General features: G+C 39.2%; 1 protein-coding gene across 1 annotated transcript in view; it reads right to left on the bottom strand.

The window, feature by feature from the left end:
- Positions 1–20,857, bottom strand: part of SEMA5A (semaphorin 5A) — a 213,407-nt gene that overhangs the window by 117,688 nt on the left and 74,862 nt on the right. The window contains exons 5-7 of the mRNA XM_009899419.2: positions 14,709–14,771; positions 6,927–7,025; positions 5,550–5,763 (exon numbers count right to left, since the gene is read on the bottom strand). Of these exons, the coding sequence (XP_009897721.1) occupies positions 5,550–5,763; positions 6,927–7,025; positions 14,709–14,771 (376 nt within the window). The remainder of the gene's footprint in view (positions 1–5,549; positions 5,764–6,926; positions 7,026–14,708; positions 14,772–20,857) is intronic.

The raw sequence follows: 20,857 nt of genomic DNA on the forward strand, positions 1-20,857 counted from the left end.
ACAGGATGTTAGAGGTTGGAAGGGACCTCTGGAGTTCATCAAGTCCAAACCTCCTGCCAGAGCACGATCATAGAATCTATCTCAGGTTGCATCAAGATGGGTCTTGAAAGTCTCCAGAGAAGGAGACTACACAACCTCTCTAGGCAGCCTGTTCCAGTGCTCTGCAGCCCTCACATCAAAGAAGTTCCTCCTCCTGTTGAGGTGGAACCTCGTGTGCTGTAGTTTATATCCATTGCTTCTTGTCCTATCACAGGCTGCAAGTGAGAAGAGCCTGTCCTCTCCCTCTTGACACCCAGCCCTCAGATACATATAAACATTTATTAAATCTCCTCTCAGTCTTCTCCAGACTAAAAAGCCCCCATGCTCTCAGCCTCTCCTCACAGTCCCTTAATCATCCTTGTAGCCCTCTGTTGGACTCTCTTGAGTAGAACCCTGTCCCTCTTGAACTGGGGAGCCCAAAACTGGATGCAATATTCCATGTTAGGTCTCACCAGGGCAGAATAAAGGGGGAGGAGAACCTCCCTCAATCCACTGGACACACTCTTCTTAATGCACTCTGGGATACCATTGGCCCTCTTGGCCACATGGGCACATTGCTGATCCATGGATAACTCGTTGTCCACCAGGATTCCCAGGTCCTTCTCTATCAGATCACCTCCTAAGCTGTACTGGTGCAGTTTATTATTCCTTCCCAGATATAGGACTCTGCACTTATCCTTCTTGAACTTCATTAGGTTCCTCTTTGCCCAGCTCTCCAGACTGTCTCGCTGAATGGCCACACAGCCTTCACATGTATCACCTAAGCCTCCCAGTTTGGTATTGTCAGCAAACTTGCTGAGCAGACACTTTTGTCTGTCGGTCCCCTCATCAATGTCATTGACAAAGGTGTTGAACAGGACTGGACCCAGCACTGATCCCTTACAAAGGGTCGTAGGGTCAAGGTAGACTACATCCACTGGTCTCCCTGCATCTATCCATTCAGTTAGGGCATCACAGAACGCTATCAGATTAGTCAAGCGCGATTTCCTCTTGGTAAATTCATGCTGACTGCTCCTGATCATGATCTTCTCTTCCAAATGCCTAGAGATCACCTCCAGAATGAGCCGCTCCATCATTTTTTCAGGGATGGAGGTGAAGCTCACAGGTCTTTAGTTTCCTAGAACCATTTTCTTGCCCTTTTTGAAGGCTGGAGTGACATTGGATTTCCTCCAGTCCTCAGGCACCTCCTCCAGGCTTCTTCTCCTTCATCCAGGGTCTGGACTTCATAGGGGAGTTCAGTCTTAGGAGTAAAAACTGAAGCAAAGATAGCATTCAGTAACTCTGCCTTCTCTGCATCTTCAGTTATCAGGGCTGCCTCCTCATTCAGCAGTGGGGCCACACATTCCCTATTGTTCCTTTTCCTGTTGATACATTTGAAGAAGCCCTTCTTGTGCTCTTTTGCTTCCTTTGCCAGTTTTAGTTCCAATAGGGATTTGGCCTTGTTGCCTTTCTACATGCCCTAGCAATTACTCTGTAGTTCTCCCAAGTGACAAGTCCCTTCTTCCATGAACTGTAAGTATCTTTCTTCCACGAGATTTCCTTCAGAAGATCCTTGCTTATCCATGCAGGTCTCCTATAATGTCTACCCCATTTTTTTACTCAAGGAAACACACCTATCTTTGGCTTGGAGGAAGTGGCATTTAAAAATTGACCAACTTTTTGGGCTCCTTTATCCTCCAGAGCCTTAGCCCATGGGATTCCTACGAGTATATCTCCAAAGAGTATAAAATTAGCCTTGCAGAAGTTCAAGGTTATAATCCCTGCATAGTGATAACTGTGGTCAAAAACCTGCTCATTGTATTTTGGCTAATTCCATTTAAAGTTGCCTATTAGAACATCAGGAAAATAGAAATAGGTTCCATAAACAAAGCTTTTTTTTTGGGGGGGGGGGGGTGTTTTGTTTTGTTTTTGAAGAGGAGGGAAGTTCTGAGGTAAAAAAAAATATAGATCAAATTCAGAGACAATCAAGAAATTAATAGATTACTATCCTCAATGATAAAAGACAGCAAATTCAAAAACTGCCTCCAGCTGATTCTTTCCTCCATCACTAAAGAAGACACAGCTATTTACACTCTAAAATTTTCCAGGATGTGGGCAGATATCTAACATTTGGCCAACTGTTTTGTCTGCTACTAAAAACTGTCAAAACAGACAAAATTCAAATGAGTCAAGTCTCACATATTGTCTGCAGGTTTTCTAGTGGGTAAACAAACAGCCTCTAAGACACCTTCACAGTAACTACTTCTAGTCAACAACAGAAGTTCTGTGTTAGCAGTGTTATTTTCTTGCTCATCTACATTTTTGTATCAGTGCTGGCTCAAGATCTTTGACCTTCACATACCATGGAGTCATTGAACATTCCTCTTCCCTTTCAGTTACACTCACATAGCACATTTTTGTAGCTTACATTTACATATATCCTGAATAATTCATATTTTAACCAAGCTATCCCAACTCTTCATCACCCCAGACAATTGAGTGGTGAGTGCCTCAAGAAAATTATATTACAGAAATGAAAATGCACTGACTTCTTCGCACTCTACAAAGGTTAAGTAACTGATCACAATGATGCTCAGTAACATATGGTGAATATGGCTGTTGACTTACCTGTTTGGCTGATGTGGATTGCTTCCGGACCTATCAAGCCCCCAGTAGAAGGCTGGATCTGACAATAAGTATGGGACTTAGGCTGAACAAGAATGAATGGGGAAGCTCAGGCCATCAATTTAAATTTATTTTATCTGCAATATCTCTGATTCCAGAAGCTGAAATCACAGCATGGTAATATGAGATCTCACCCAAGCCATGTAAAACATCAACACCATTCTCACCTCCCAAACTGTGTCTGACAATTAAGATTAGGAACAAGGTTTCTTCTGTGATCAAGATTTAGAGCTTCACATGTCTTCCACTGCAAGTTACAGTGAACACTGACAACAGACAGCCTAAGCATAGGGAAACATGCCTTTGACCTGACTGACTGCACTGAAAACACTGAACGCATTGAGAAGCATGCTAGCCATTAAAATCAACAACGTTGTTATTGCCTAATAGTAACACACAGAGCAAGACAATCAGCCATGTTTTAGAGTATTGTCATTGCCCCTAGAGATGGTTTGAATTGTTCCAATGTGATTTTTGGAATAGAAAATCTAAGTGGAAAAAACCCACTTCACCTCTGAGGGATGCATGGATGCTTAAATTGGAAACGTTCACAGACACATGTATATACACATGTACACCTAAAAGAGGGCTGAATTACAGTAACTGCCAGACACTGCTGCTGAACAGATACTGACTAGCAAGCTTCCATTCCAGTTGGCATCTTACTTTCCTTGTAGGATTATCTGTGTTACTTCTCACTGAAAGCAGCAAAATCTTCACTTCCATCCAAGCACTGGAAAACTAATGCAGTTTCTTGGCACTGAATCAAATATGAGCAGGCAAACTCATATAAAAGCAGATGAAACCCCAACCCAAGCAGATGAATCCCAGACTCATAGCCACCAAAGAATCATGGAATCAATAAGGTTGGAAAAGACCTGAGAGATCATCAAGTCCAACTTGTCACCCAAGACCTCATGACTACTAAACCATGGCACCAAGTGCCATGTCCAATCCCCTCTTGAACACCTCCAGAGATGGGGACTCCACCAGCTCCCTCCAGTGCCTGACCACTCTTGCAGTGAAGCAATTCTTCCTATCTTAGTTTGAAGACTGATTTTCCAAACCTCACCATGCCTCCTTTCTGGACAGTCAGAAATTCAACCTTAACCACAGCTGCGACAGTAAAATATAGGCTCCCTTCCTGCCCTTAGAAAATTAAGGAAAAACCTCCAGGAAAAGATACTTGTCCTAAAAATTAAAGAGCGAGACAACCTCTAGATGCACAGCAGTCATCTAAGGCAAGCCAGCTAAGGGTGCACAATAAACTCTTGCTGCTTTCCAAGGTACACAGCAAAAGAATGTCTGAGGTGTAACTTGTTTTACACAAGTTAAATGTTTTGTCAAATGAACAGCCCAAGGAAAACCGAAATCTGAAAGACAAAACATTTCATTGAGCTACAAGCATGGCCTTCCTCTTTGTAAATAACCTTGTCTAGTCACAAGACTAACCACTAAAGTAGAGCAGAGGAGGCATGCTCAGAATGTCCTTTAATAAGCATGGGCTGGCAATCTTATCTTTTCAATCCCTTTCTCTTAATCACTGAGGTGTTGCACAACAGTTAAGTTCTGATAACATGGCTATGTGGCCATAAAGTGCCTGAACCTTAGTCTGGAGAGGAGAAGCCTCCTGTGAGATCTACACCAGAACCTATACCAAGTCCTGCTCTGGAAGGGGGTTTGGACTTGAAGATCTCTAGAGGTCCCTTCCAATCCCTAACATCCTGTGAACCTGTGTGATCCTGTGAAAAATATAACTATACAATGAGTTCACTTTCCCTGTTTCATTTCTTATGCACTGCTATAATTCTGTTATCTTCCATGCAGTTTGGCTTTGTTTTGTTAACTAATACTCTAAAATTTCTCCAAGCTACCTCTTATGGCTCCTTTGTAAAAGGAAAACACACCAAGCAAATACACATAATTTAGCATTTAGATTACATGAGAAGTGAAATATTAAAAAATACCAGTCTGTCACTTGCAGCTGACCTGATGTTCTGAACCTGGAAGGGTTTATATTTGTACCTAATTTCAAACATGAAAAAAATCCCATCATCACACAAAATGCATGGTAGGAATAGCAACTGTTGTGTGACATATCATGAGTTATGAAAATATGTGGTGGGTTTTTTTTCTACTGGGATAAGCATGGGAATATTATAATCAACACAATTTCACATTTTATGTTAAAAACTGATTTTAATTTTAGAAGAATCTGCTTCTTTTCTGTAACACATAAAATGGCAACTGGCCCTGTTACATCTCAGGAATACCATTCTGTTTACATCTTCTCCCAGCTGGAAATTCTAATAAGCACCAAGAGCATCAGGAACAATTCTCAGCATGACACAGCAGTCATTGCTACAACATGATTTTATGATATGTTTTGCAGACTATTGCCTGTTCTCTGGCTATAAAAAGCATCAAAAACATCACTCTGCCACCTAAGAATGTTGAAAGTACATTTTTTTTTCTGCTTGTCAAGGCTGGGACCTGCTGTGAAAGCCAGGACAATTCACTCTGTTGTCAACAAAACAACACTCAGGGTGAACTGATTCAGCTTTGTCATGTAAGTGCACCCGGAGAGATACAGTACAGCTCACCCCTATGCCTGTAAACATGACTTAAATATGTAAGTGTGATCCACAAACTGCAATCTTATTCATTAAATACCATAATACTTAAACTAGTAAAATTAAGAACAAATATTATGCAAAGTATTTTTAACGTTGATAAACAATACTCTAAAAACATTCAATTTCTCAGAATTGCATTTTAAGACCTGAAATACAGAGAATATGGGTTAAAAAAAAAAAAAAAGAAAGATGAGTCTCATCAATACTCACCATTCAGCCACTTGGAGTTGTACTGGGCAGTGCGGAGTGGAGGAAGAGCCCCCAGACTGCGATAAATAGCAGGATCCCTTCCTGGAAAATCCATGGCTGTAGCAGCATATAATTCTCCACTGGAAGTGAGAAGAGCAGTGGAGTTGTGCTGAGGGCTGTAAGGACACCTAGCCATGCCACTGATTTGATCATGTATCTCTGTCAAATTACTTAACTGCAAAAGAGCAAGAAAAAGGGATTAAAATTACCTGAAAATTATAATTGTAGCCAAGCCGCATCAATCTTGGCAATATCCTATCGTTAACACTAGTTATCTGCTTTGGTATTGTGCAACAGTAATGAGCTGACCTTAGTATCAATCTGAAGCTATGTTATATAAGAAGTTATCTTACATAAAAATCTTGCTTTGCAAATTAATCATCAGTCACCAGGCTGAAAATGTTTTGGATTAGCAGTGATTCAAAACTTAATTAACTCTGTGCAGATTGTTACCATGAAAAATAAAAACAGATCTGATTTTCAGAATCAACTAAGGTATTCACCATAGAAAATGGTCAGACAATTAACAAAAAAACCTACGTGTTTTCTTTTTGTGTTCTTGGAAAGAATCTCACATGAAAAATAAGATTAAATAAGAAGCTTTCTGGTTTAGTCAAACTCTCTTGCTTATTTAGCAGCCCTACTACTTTCAGCCATAAACCACAGTATGATGCTAATATGTTATTCCAAAATATAGGTATAATAGGTTTAAATACAATAAATATGCTAAGGTGGTTTTGGTGATACAGATATTCTTTGTCTTCAAATGGCCCTCTGCTCTTGAAATAAACAGCCAGCTTAGCCCAAACAGCTGACATTTTGATTTTCATTAATACTATTGATCTTTAATGGACACTCTTTCTTTGATACATATGAATTACAACTGTGCTGTTGGGTTTGGTAGTTTTTTTCAGAAACAGAATGACAGATTATATTTTTAACCAAGATTTCTCATTCTGGTTAGTCAGAAATCACTAACACAGATACTCTAATCTTCTCGTACACAGTATGCAGCTACCCAACTACATTTTATAACTAAACCACTTCACACCAACCAAACTTGATAGAGTGGTAGAATTCTCAGAAACAGCTAAGGTTCATGAAAACTGGCATGTGGCTCACAGCTGTGTTCTCTCCCACAGCTGAGGAAAAGACTGCAAAGAAAGAGATCATCACTTAATTCTTCTCTTTGGCATGCCACTGGCCAAATCAGTCTTTTACATAGCAGCTCACCCACCAATATGCAAATAACCTGTGTTCAATCACAGAATGCTCTGCCTTTTAGTCTGCTGTCTCAGAAGAGACATAAACTGGTGGGATGAAATGTGTAACTCGTACCGTCCGATTGGTGCAGATAGGAGTGAATGCATTAGTTCCACAGGTGAAGAGATGGTTGCCTCCAACAAGAAGCACTCGAATGTAGTTCTGGCATTCCTCCTGCCATGCAGAAAAGACTATATTCAGTGATGCTTCAAAGGATAGGGGATACTAATTACAATTTGCTTTCCATGGCTATGTGTCCACACACAAAAAATTTAGGGGAGCAAGTCTTGAGCACAGCTGATGTATTAGCAATCTTGATACACATAGATTTCCTAACTACAATATATGCATTTGTCAGTCTTTGTAAGAAGTTCTTAGTAGGATAACAATAAAGTGTATATTGCAAAGGTATAGCTAGACTCTGAAATGATAGATGATGACTTAAATAATACAATACTGTTTCAACAGATTGGATGCTGTTCCTGAAGACAGATCAGGCCAAAAAAGAATTTGGGAGGAAAACAAGAAAAGGAATAATTTGTCAGTAACACAAGTATCTTGAAATCAGTACAAATGAAATTCTCGAGATATTCAGATCCAGATTTGTCACTACTAGTTTCATAATGTTTTATTAGAAGCATCCATGTTTCTGTTAATTTGAAGTTTCTCCAGAAATTTCATTACCTCAATACATAGATGCTCACCCCTGAAAAAATAATTTTATCTGGTTTTTACCCCATTATGATGTGTGAATGCCTTATGAGGTTCATTTCTCTCACTTCAGAAGCTATAAACCAACAGCAATTTCTACTGTTCATTCATCCAGAAAGCCTTTTTCTGCAATAATACAAATATCCCAAAACTGTATGTAGGAAAGATTTAGACACCGCTCCTCTAAAATTCACTGTCCCTATCTAATAAAATAGACAAGCTCAACAATATGCTTGGAAAAAAGAGTTTCCTATAACCTTTCATTTGAATGCTTGTTAGCACTCCTTCACAAGACTGTGTCGTGTAATGCATAAAAAGACCCAAACCAACCAACCAAATGAAAAACAACCCTGGGAAAACAGAGTTATACAATTCTAATACATATTAAGTGGAATCATGTAAGTAAATCCATGTAATGGTAATGGTGCAGAAGCCTCCTTATGTGGCTTACAATTATATTAAATGTATTGCTCATTTGTCTTGAAAACAGACTCATCCTGGAAGACAAGAAATGCAATCCTGAATAAATTGAAGAGGCAGAAAGAAAGACTGCAAAGCAAAATGAGCAAAATACTTTAAAACTCTCAGAATTTATTATCTATACCTTTTTTCATACAAAACAAGAATAGCACATTATCTTATCTAACTGTGGTATTTGACATAGTAATTTATTGTTTGAGCTGTTTCCACCGTGCCCTTTGCAGCAAGCCATGGAATGTAAGTGTAGGAAAAGTAAGTGGGTACTGACATTACAACCCATCCAACCTCTCCTCTTCATATTCCAGAGGTCCCTGAAATAGCACCACTGCCAAATTATTTGCACACTTATCACCCACTCCTTTTGTTAAAAAATAATGTAGGGGTTTTTTTAAGTCTCACATTCCTAGGATTCACAAGATTCTCCTCTTTACTGTTCCCAAGTTCTGTGCCAAGTTCACAAAAATCCATACTGCAAAAGGGCAAATAAGATATCTCACAACAATTTTTTTGGGGTATATAATACAACAAAATGAAAACTGAAAGAATAGCTTTTTCAATGGGCTATTTTCTCTGTATGACAAACTCACAGTAACAAAAGAAACTGAATAACAGCAACAACAACAGCAAAAAAAATAAAGTCATGAATAAAACAATCACCACTCAAAAACATATTGTAAAAGGACTCCATTATTTAGTCATTGAATTCTTCAGAATCACTTTTCTAGCTCTGGAGTCAAGCTCAGCTGGTTCAATTTTTACATGTGAGAAAAAGAGAAATGCGTTACAGAAGTGACATTGGTGAATGCAAAGGACTTCAAAACAATTTTATTTGTTTTTAATTTGCACGGTGGTGGCAGTCTTGGTGGACAGCTTTTCCCCCATTTTGTCTTGACCTCTATGCCATATTCTTTCCTGTTCTCCTATAAAAGTATTTCTGAAAACCAGAAATTCATTTAGCAAGTATTTTGTATTTTTCTTCCAGCATATCTGAAACAAAATACAACCATTGGAAACAATTCAGCAGGCAGGCAATCTAGGTTATCACTTAAGTTTAAGACCAACTTGACAGTTTAAGGACAATCTAGCTGCTTATGGCTATCTGTGTGCAGCAATGTTTTTTATACAGGCCAGCGAGTTAAACACACTTGTGTTTATTTTTTTTAATGCTTGTATTGAAGTTCAGATGAAGCTACTAGAATCTTAAATAAGCAAGGGATCAGACTTATTTCAGTTACCTACCTTTTTTCAAAAACCTCTCTTTGGTTTATTGTATTTTCATCACATTTATCCTTCATAACAGTCCCTGCCACAAGTGCCAGTCTAAAAAGCCAAATGTATTCACTTAACCATGTGTGGTGTTTTAGACTTCTAAATGCTAATGCATGCTGACCACAAGGACATAAATTTGTCTGCCTTGCTATTGGAGCCACTAGTTATTTTAAGCAACAGTTTAAATTAGTGGAAAAATGTCTGAAGACTCAGTAATGAACATTAGCCTTCAAAAGTCAAGTGTGCATTACACTGTCAGATGTGACAGATGTCCCTATATATTTTCCCTTTCAGCTCTTTTCCTCATTGGCTACTAAAGCATAAACTTCAGAGTAACTGCTGCTGCTAACTGATAGAAGCAAAAACTCTATGCAGATTCTTTCTCAATAAAAACAACAAAAAAAGAGTTATGTTTAACTGACCATTATCTCAAAACTACTAGAGTTGCTTCAGGGTTCAGAGCTGGCTTCTGGGTTTGAGGCGTTCCATCAGCAGACTGACTTTTAGTTTTGCCATTAAACTCAATGCTCCCATGCTACTCTGTGAGTGCCAGAGCTTCAAGAAAGAATAGGATTTGAATGAATACTTTACCTACAGCCACCCTTGTAATCCTTATTTCTCCTTCACTATACTCTGCACTGGCCTTGCATACCTTATCTCAATTTTTTTCTGTCCCTTCCCTACAGTCACATGTGTCTGTCTTGAACTATGAAGTTGTCCTTAAAAATGTTATAGAAATGCTACCCCCAGCAACTCTCCAGTTTGAGCTGGATCTATTTATACAAGGAAGCAGGCTTTCTGATAACAGTAGCTGGAATTGTGTCTTCCAGCGGGTTTCCTATGAAGAGGAACAACTCACTGCAGCACTAGATTGAATTCTTCCTGGTCTGGTAATTCTCATTTTTTTTCAAGGGAAGGCTTTTGTGGTTTGACTAGGAAGAGGACCACATCACAGATAAAGTTATCTGTATGCATAAGTCCTTATACACAGAGTATAGTGACCTTGGTTTAGTTGCAAACATAAGGCAATAAAAGACAAACATAATTAAGCAATCCTTTCTCTGACCTTAAATTTATCCGTTGATTTTAACCTTGATCACACCAGTGAAAGCAAAAGAGGCATGAAAAGTTCAAAAACACAGTTGTCATTCCAGGGTAGGTTGTCAGTATCTCTGCATTCTCCAGCAATTCCTACATGAAGCTTTCAGGCCTTTTCAGGTAATACCTAACCCATCTGTCTTCTCTAGCTATTAACACCTTCTATATACTTAGCAAATCCTGCACCTAAATGGTGACTGACCAGTAACTCTTTAATACATGCTTCCCATAGTGGGATGTAAAGAAAGGGAAAACAGAAGGACAAGGTGACACCATTTTTAATGCCCTTTCCAAGTACTGTAAACTCATTTCTACAGTGAAAGATGTTCCTCCATAAAAACAATCATCTTTCTGCATGAAGCTTTACACCACACATTTATTACATTTTATTACTTTTTCCAGGTAATTATGTCTTTTTCTCTCCTTACAGTGTAACATGGGCCTGCTTCTGAAGTGAGACCATTCTTCCTCTTTAATATCAAACAGAAATGTAAAGGCCAAGGGTACACAGAAACATTATTTTCCAGCATTTGATAAAAAAAAAAAAACCACAAACTGTTAATTAATTGCTAAAAGGAGACATCAAAAGGACAGTGATTAGGTGACTATGCAGAACAGACTCATCCTCTACTAGATGCTAGAAGCATTTGGACCACATTTATGAAGATTGGTGTTTTTTTTACATTTTACACAGCAGTAATGTATGTTGACATGTCCTGCTGAATGTGGGACTGAAAACAAGTATGCTTCTCTATAGCTATAGCTCAAACTCTATTATACAGAATCACAGAATGTTAGAGGTTGGAAGGGACCTCCAGAGATCATTGAGTCCAACCCCCCTGCCAAAAGCAGGATCACCTAGGGCACTCTGCACAGAAACGCATACAAGCAGGTTTTGAAATTCTCCAGAGAAGGAATGCATCCAGAGAAGGAGACTCCACAACCTCTCTGGGCAGCCTGTTCCAGTGCTCCATCACCCTCACTGCAAAGAAATTTCTCCTTGTGTTGAGATGAAACCTTCTGTGTTCAAGTTTGAATCCATTGTTCCTTGTCTTATTACTGTGCACCATTAAAAAGAGTTTGGTCCCATCCACTTGACACCCACCCCTCAGATATTTATCAGCATTGATCAGATCTGCACTAAGTTTTTTCATCTCAATACTGAACAGCCACCAGACTCTCAGTCTGTCTTCATAGTGGAGATGCTCAAGTCCCCTAATCATCCTCCTGGCTCTCCATGGGATTCTCTCCATCAGACCCCTGTCTCTCTTGAATTGGGGAGCCCATTAAATTTAATCATTAAAGAACATCATAGAATCATTAAAGAATATCATAGAATCATAGAATTGTCAGGGTTGGAAGGGACCTGAAGGATCATTTAGTTCCAACCCCCTGCCATGGGCAGGGACCCCTCACACTAGAGCAAGTTGCTCAGAGACACATCCAGCCTGCTTTAAAAACCTCCAGAGATGGGGCTACCACCACCTCCCTAGGCAACCTGTTCCACTGGCTCACCACCCTCATGGTGAAGAACTTCTTCCTAACAACCAATCTATCCATTTCTAGTTTTGCTCCACTCCCCCCAGTCCTAGCACTACCTGATACCCTAAAAAGTCCCTCACCAGCTTTCTTGTAGACCCCCTTTAGATACTGGAAGGCCACAATAAGGTCTCCTCAGAGCCTTCTCTTCTCCAGACTGGACAGCCCCAACTCTCTCAATCTGTCCTCATACAAGAGGTGCTCCAGCCCTCTGATCATCCTCATGGCCCTTCTCTGGACACGTTCCAGCACATCTGTATCCTTCCTGTAATAGGGGCTCCAGAACTGGACACAGTACTCCAGGTGGGGTCTCACCAGAGTGGAGTAGAGAGAGAGAATCACCTCCCTCAACCTGCTGGCTATGCTTCTCTTGATGCAGCCTAGGATGTGATTTGCTTTCTGGGCTGCAACTGCACACTGGTAGCTCATGTTGAACTTCTCATCCACCAGCACCCACAAGTCCTCAAGCCAGTCACTGCCCAGACTACATTGGTTCTTGGAATTGCCCCAGTCCAGATGCAGGACCCTGCACTTGATCCTGTTGAACTTCATGAGTTTGTCATGGGCCCACCTCTCCAGCATTTCAAGGTACCTCTGGATGGATCCCTTCCCTCCAGCATGTCTGCTGCACCACACAGCTTGGTGTTGTCAGCAAACCTGCTGAGCGTGCACTCAGTGCCACTGTCCATGGCACCAACAAAGATGTTCAACAAGATTGGTCCCAGTACTGATCCCTGAGGGTCTCTTGCTGCTCATGCAGCCATCAAGCCAGTTCTTTATCCACTAAATGGTCCATCCATCAAACCCATACTGCAACAGCTTGGAGACCAGGATGTCATGTGGGACAGTGTCAAAGACTTTGCTTGGGTCCAGGTAAATGACATCTGTTGCTTGGCCTTCATCTATTAATGTTGTGACCTTGTTATAGAAGGCCACCAGGTTTGTCAGGCAGGATTTTCCCTTAGTGAAGCTGTGCTGATTGTAACAAATTGCCGCTTCATTACTCTGCCTCAGCAGTGCCTCCAGGAGGATCTGCTCCATGATCTTACCAGGCACAGAGGTGAGACTGCCTGGCTTATAGTTCCCTGGGTCATCCTTCTTTCTCTTTTTGAAAATGGGGTTATGTTTCCCCTTTTCCAGTCAGTGGCGACCTCCCCAGACTGCCAGGTCTTTTGGACTATAACAGCGGTTCAGCAACCTCATCCAACAGTTCCCTCAGCACCCATGGGTGTATCCCATCACGTCCCATGGACTTGAACACTTTCAGGTTCTTCAGATGGTCATGAACCTGGTCTTCACTCACCATGGGTCGTTCCTTCTTCCAGTCACTGCCATTATCTTCTGTTATTCTGGGAGAATGGCTGGAGCCCTTGCCAGTGAAGACTGAAGTAAAGAAGTCATTGAGAACCTCAGCCTTCTCCATGTCACCAGTTCACCTGTTTCCTTTCTGAGGGGGCCCTACACCTTCCCTAGTCTTCTTTCTACCATTAATAAACCTATAGAAATTTTTACTGTTCCCCTTGTCTCCCTGGCTAGATTTAATTCTAACTGAGCTTTAGCTTTTCTAACCAGGTCTCTTGCTGCTCAGGCAGCTTCCTTATATGCCCTCCATTCCAGCTGTCCTTTCTTTCACTCCTTGTAGAGTTTCTTTTTGTGTGCCAGCATGTCCAGGAGCTCCTTGCTCACCCAGGCAGGTCTCTTAGCATTCTTTCCTTCCTTCCTCTTTATTGGTATACTTTGCTCCTGAACATGGAGAAGGTGATCCTTGAACACTGACCAGCTGTCCTGGGCCCCTCTGCCCTCCAGGACTTTGTCCCATGATGCTTTGGCCAGCAGACTGCTGAAGTGATCAAAGTCTGAATACCTGAAGTCCAGGGTTGTAAGCTTGGAATACATCCTCCTAGTTGCTCTGAGAATCTTAAATTCCATCACTTCATGGTCACTGCAGCCAAGGTTATCCCTGAGCCTCACATTGGCCTTCCCTACTGGTGAGAACAAGGTCCAGCATATCACCCTTTCTTGTTGGTTTCTCCACCATTTGGAGGAGGAAGTTGTCATCTATACATTCCAGGAACACCCAGGATTGATGGTGCAATGTAATTACAGATAGAAGTTGCATGCATTTCTAACAGGTTTTACAATTAACTTGATAACTAGCCTCAGCTTAGGACAGCTACCAAAGAACACAGCACTCATACAGGTTCCATCTTAGCATTGTGCTTTAATGTGCTGAATAAAAAAGTGGTAGCTGGCCAGACAAGGAATTGATTAATTGAAAATTAAAAATATACCAAGTCTCCTGTCTAATAAGCTAGTGAATTCTGTATTGTTTTCTTTATAGTACCAGTGGATATGAAATACAAATGTTCCTAAACTTGCAACTAATACACAGGGGGGAAAAAAGTAAGATTTTACAAAGTAATTACACAGTTATTAATGATTTACAGCACCGAAAATGAAGTGAGAATACCGCCCACTACATACAATATGTTGCAGAATCAGAACAGGAACTTGTTTGAAAATAAAGTTCTTGAATCACTTCAGAAAACAATCATGTCACTGCAACTCTCAGCTCATGCTCCCTGTGTTGTTTTTTTTATTTTTTTATTTTTCTTACACATCAGTATCAGACTCTATTCCTACATCTCCCTTTGGGAATGGGAGACAGTAAAAACACAAAAGGTAGAGATTTAAACACTGAATTACAGCTGTTATTAACATATATATTTTATTAAAACAGAATAGCTGCCTTATGCTTACCTTTGATTTCCCTTTACTGTAACAGGCTCTTTTAGTGGCTTCATCACACTGCCATTCCACTGCCTGCAACCAACAGGAATTAGTTAGAAATGCAGGGAACACAGACCTCAGAGCTGTCTAAGCCACTGCTTCAGATACGTGTTTTAGGCATACTGATGCCTAGCTGTGAGTTATTCTATTCACAATTGCCTCATAAGCTTTTTCTCCCTAGAAATGTAGCTTTGTTGCTGATAGTTTTTCAGTGTCTAATCTGAAGTAAAGGTGCCCATCCCCAGGACTTTTTGTGCACACTGCTTCAGAAGAAATAACTACGATGACATCTGACACTATTTAGCCACATTTGTGTGAGTCTTATTAAGATAAGCAGTTAGAAAGACAGAGACGGGCTGAACCTCTCTCCCCTAGCAGAGTTGGGCTGCATCACCACAGCATCTGAGGTCAGTTCTACTGAGAGATCTTGAGCATCAGGAAAATGTGCCCTGTTGCTGCTCTTGCAGTATTTATTTCAAGCACCAGACAGGAATTTTAGTTTCTCAAGGTATTACTGCAGCACTGATCAGAAGCACTGAAACACCCATTTGGGCAAAGGAGCAATGGGCAGACACATACAAGACAACAGTGAAATAGAACACTGCAAAGCAGAAGCAATTTATCCTCATTTTTGAGCTGTCTCTCTGCTTCAACAGATTTATGTCAGGACTATAATGCCTAGCCTGCATTACTACAGTTTCACTGCATGAGTCAACTCCAATTATTGCCACATTTAACATTCAACAGCTATGACTTAGGAACTCCATTGTTCAGTGGAGCAGATTGTATGCTCGATGTTTATGTGCCAATACATGTACATATTTGCATGCCTGAATATGCTTTATAGTCAGTGCATTTAAATCACTCTGCATTCTTTCACCTCAACAGTGCACATCCATGTGTTCTTTAGATGAAAATGCTGCAAAGCACTATACATTTTATCAGGAAGAATTGAGATTTCTAAGCTAAGCACTGCTGCTTAATTATTGAAAGTGCAGCTTTTTCATTTTTATCTACCAGAAAACAATGAAAGACCATTCATTCAGATTAAATTTAGGTATTTTTTTATACCAGTCCTTTAATGGAGACTATATTAATAGCAAGTAGACTCTATAATTAATAAAAAATAAGAGGGTGAAAGCCTATTTAATCAAAAGGAGAATATGCATTCAGAGTACAATAAGCAGTACTCTTTTTGTGTTTCAACAAGCCTGAGATGAGCTTTTTCTTTTTTGGGGAAGAAAAAGACAAAAATTACAGCCATTACTTCTCTTTCTCCATCCCAAACCTTCTTATTTATAGAGTTTGATTTTGCAGATGAACAACTATGGCATATTGGGAAATACATTGAAAACTTTTGGAAGAGTCCACTTATGAATGACTCCAGCACTTAGAACAAATTTTATGTAGCAGCATGAAAAAAATCTCATACTGAGATTAAAAAGCAACAATGTGTTAGACAAACTGTTTTGACTCTTTTATGCAAAAAGCAATTTATGTCCATAATGAAGATCGCAGTATAAATAACTGGGATGACCAACATAAACTCCTAATCAATTCACTAGGATACCCTGAATCTACAAGTTATATGGCATTAGATAAAAGTATCTGATATTGAGTATATTATCTCCAACCAAGAAAAATAAAATGAAAAACCAAGTGCCTGGAGAAACAGAAGAATTACCAGTAAGTGGTCAGAGCAGAAAGTTTTAGTGGAATGTAGGTGATTAAAAGGAATGTTTGAATGAAAGTTCTCACCAAAACTGAACTGAGAAGAATAGGCAAAGCATGAATAGCAGGAAGCAAGAAGACAAAAAGATTAAAGATATAATCTTTATCACTAAATCAAATTTTAGTGACAAAATACCCAGCTTTCAATTGACTCCAAGTCCACAGCAGAAGAGTAATTTGAAGAAGAATGTTGTGAAATGCAATATTTACATAGAGTCACAAATCAAGCAAAGTAGGTTTATCAGGCACTGAAAGTTTTGGGAAACGAAATCAACAGACTTGAAGATGGGAAACTGAGAAGCCAATGTGATAGTTCTTCAAGCTTTCCATAAAATCCGAGAAATGCATACAATGCATCTCTGCAAGCAGGTCATGGCTAGAGAGGTTGGGAACTCTAAGCGCTTCATAATGCAAGCAAAATGTAGGACAAGAAGGTCAGGTGAAGAAAAACAATCACATCAATATAAGCAAAATCAGGTATCCATGCCTGGAGTGATCGAATCTTTAAGGAACTTGTTAACTGCCATACTTCTAACAATGAATCAAACAATAAATAACACAACAATATAGAGATATGGCTCTCAGTGGAGCCCATAGGAGTGGCACACCTAGTATTACCTCAGCTAAGAAGTGTTGAGATGGAAGCAGTCACAGACTGTAAGGTTTTAGTCAAATGCTCTTTTAGTTAGGACGTCTTAGCTAGACCTCTCAAATCTTAAACATTATTTTACCAGCACATCACAAAACCACTAAAACTACCATCATAACTGAAAACAAGCTTTCTTCTCTTTCTTTGAAATCCACAAAATGCATAGACTTAAATAAAGGTATTAAAGATTAAAAGATCATGTAACATTTCTGGATACTATAGTTAACAGCACATAGAACAACCCAAACAGAATAAACTAATTATATAAAAATACATATGTTTGCAAGCTAACCAAACAGCAAACTCTCAGGGAAAAACCTGTTTCTCACAATATCTGCCAAAGGAGTAATCTGGGCTGAACAAGAAAGAAGTGCAGACACACTGTTGCTAAGCTAAGCACCATCTCTGAAATCAAGTTTACTCATATTCCCATATCCCTGAGTTCTATTGCTGAGGAAGACAAGAGTGCAGGCTGTGAATGAAGTAAATTACAAAGGCATCTGAAGAGAGCTGAGTAGTTCAAACTGTTGTACTTTGTTCCCTAAGGGTTCAGCATAGTTCAGCAATGCTGATTAAATGAAAACAGCAGGTACAGGCAAACTTTTCTGTATATAGCTAACTTTTTTCTTCTAATCTTCAGGAAATTTGGAGGAGTTTCCCCAAAAATGGAAATTCAGATATTCAATGCAGCCTAGTGGTAATTCACCAGGGAAGACAGGTGGAAAACTCAAGTGTCCTGAACCTTCAGCACATTAAGACAAAACAAAATGTCCCAACAGAATAATGAAAACCTGGTTTCTGTCGGTAGAAGATTAACACTTCAAAGTTTAAATTCCAAATGACCAGATGGGCACATATGGATTGTGCTATTTCAGGAAGCAAGTCCAAAATCAGGTTTACTTAAAGATGTTACTGTCATCCACTGCTTCCATTAAACTGACTTACTTTCTTGCTTAATACCTTTTGCTAACATTTCCATGAAGATCAGATAAGCAATGAAAATATCATATGCATACATATCATGTTTGATATCTGATTCACTATTGAGGCCAAAACAGCTGAAGTTTATCTTATTAGGATCTTATCTTTTCTACATTTCTTAATAGGAAGCTCCAATTGTCACAAGGCAAAATAAAACCTTCAGCATTGTGTGTACTATTTTTAATTAATATTATAATTCTGCATAAGCTGGCAACAAAATTATTTGAACCAAATTAAAGCTACTCAAATTTGTTCACCCTGGGGAAAAAGGAAACAAGAGTTTGAATGTTAGTGCTAATGAAAATAAGGATAGGCAAGACATCAGCTACTGCTACACATCTCCATGAAGAATGCAGCTGTACAGATTAAGGAGCAGGGTTTAAGGTGACACATCCCTCTGTTTCTTTTTACAAATCCTACTATCAATATGGTCTTTCAAGCACATTTATAAATTTAATGCCTTGGTTAAGTTTGCTTCTCATTTGCCAATCTTCAGCAAAACTACATTCTTGTAGACTTAAATAAATCTTAATTATGTAACAATCATTGGTGAAGCCATGCAAAATGCTTGCAGTGAGATTTTTAGCCCTGTTAAAGTCAGTGTAGACAACTCTAAAGTCTGAATTTGACAGGTACAACTTAAACTTGACCTAGCAGAGTGCAATGAGGAAGTCACAGTTCAATTTTTGAACACACACTGTTTTCGTCACTCTTACAAAAAAATTATATACAAATCACAAAGTTCCACAAAGACTTCAAACAAAATCACATTGAACTGAAACATGGCTTTGGTGCACACTTCACGGTTGAACTCAAGTTTCAAACTGATGGCAGGCAACTTTTTGTAAAGCTCGGTTGTAAATAACTGTACCTGTGTTTTAAGCATTATCTCACCCATGTTTGTAAAATGCTTCAAAACCTTCAGATTAAATCCCTCTTGTCATTTCCAGGGGGTAGTAGGAGGAGAGAAAGTCCAGCCAGAGAAAAAACAAATTCCAATTCAAGCTATATAGTGAAGCTATTATGTTCAAAATGAAGAAAACCACAGACCAAATACCCATCTTTGTTAAGTTAAAAATTACAGTACTAAAATTAATAATTTTCTCCAAAAAGCCAAATATACTTCTGTAATTTCTCTGGATGAACAGTATGAGTCTTACTTAGAAGTTTAACTACTGTATTTTCAGCAGGCAAACTAAATAATGTAAAGAAATTAGATCCAATGGAAATCAAAAGAAACTCCCCAATCTAAATTGATTTATTCAATTACCTTAGGAAAACACTACAAGCGAATCATGGCAAGTGTTGAAGCAGTGAGTAATGTTCATCTATCCCTCTCATTTAAGAAACAATTGTCAAGAGGTTCGTGCCCAGCATGAAGTAACAAATTAAGTTCCCAGTCAAGACATCTGGAAGTCCCTTCTGACCTAAATTATTCTATGATTTTCCAGAAAAATTACAAAGTACAGAAAGAGGTTGGGGGGGGTGGGAATAAATCAAACCCCTGAAGTAATGACAGTAAATCAGGAAATGCAGGGAGGAAATTTGAACAAAATCATTACAAGATTGGTCATTAGGAGTGTGTTACCAAGAGACTTGTATTAGGTGTATTTACAGGTCAATAAAACCCTCATGGCTTTTATCTGCAGTAGAAGCTGCACATGTAACTGAGTACAATTATATCTCTGGATGGACTGTGCTTTTATAGCTACAGAGACATGTGTCCATATACATGTGGACAGGTACACAATCATACATATTTTTTATATAAGAATTTCTTCAAAGTGTAGAAACAAAATGCACTATTGAATTTCATAGAGAAAGAAGCTAATTAGTCAAGAACCAAAAAATGAACGGAATGGTATTCCAGACAGATGGTTCAGCACTTCTTAGGCAGATGGCTCTGCTAATTAGATACTGGCAAAACTAACACTAAAGAGGATAGTTTAATTACACAAAGCCAAAAATTAACAAGATTATTTTTTCCCCCCATTATCTGCTTGCTTCCATGTCTTATATCACATATTTAAACAATACTCTGAGGAATTGGGGTATAATAGCAATAACTATAATAATATATATCAAGAAATGTGAGTAATATCACCTTATTGTTCACATCAGTCTAGCAATGGAATGGCTTCAAAAAGCAAAACATGGTGACTTGTTTGGAGAGAGTGTCTTACAGCCTGTCTAATTAGCTGTCAATGAACTTGTAAGCTTAGGTCCAAAAGCTGAGTTTAAAGAGGCCATAGAGAAAGTGTCAGGATCATAAAGGCAAAGAATAAATGCAGCCACAGAGTATATCAGCATGACATTAGCAGTCAGTGAGTTAGTGGTGGTTTTGATGGCTACCAGAAATTTTAAGGCATGCTTTGGTAGAATGACATTCTTGCTTTCAGCAAATATGTAAAGCCACTTAAGGAAGATTTATACCTCTCCATACTTCAGAGGAACCATTTTCGTTGATTTCCACAGCCTTGTCCTTGAAACCATTATTGTTGGAACTGCTTATCTTGCCAATAGGCTCCTGACAAACAGCCAACTTCAGAGAGTAATCATCCTCTGTAGTAAAAACTAGAGTGAAATATTAAAAAGGGACTTCCCTTTGACACAGCTTTCTATTTTGGCACACCAAAAAAGAACAGCTGGTTTCTAGGGACAAAAGGTATCTTGGATAGGCTATCGTATGAAATGATGGTCCAACACTGTGTGAACAACTTACTTATCGGCAACAGTCACTGCAGTATCTTGCCTCCAA

Source organism: Dryobates pubescens, chromosome 9 (assembly GCF_014839835.1).
Source record: "Dryobates pubescens isolate bDryPub1 chromosome 9, bDryPub1.pri, whole genome shotgun sequence".
Lineage (NCBI taxonomy): Eukaryota > Metazoa > Chordata > Aves > Piciformes > Picidae > Dryobates > Dryobates pubescens.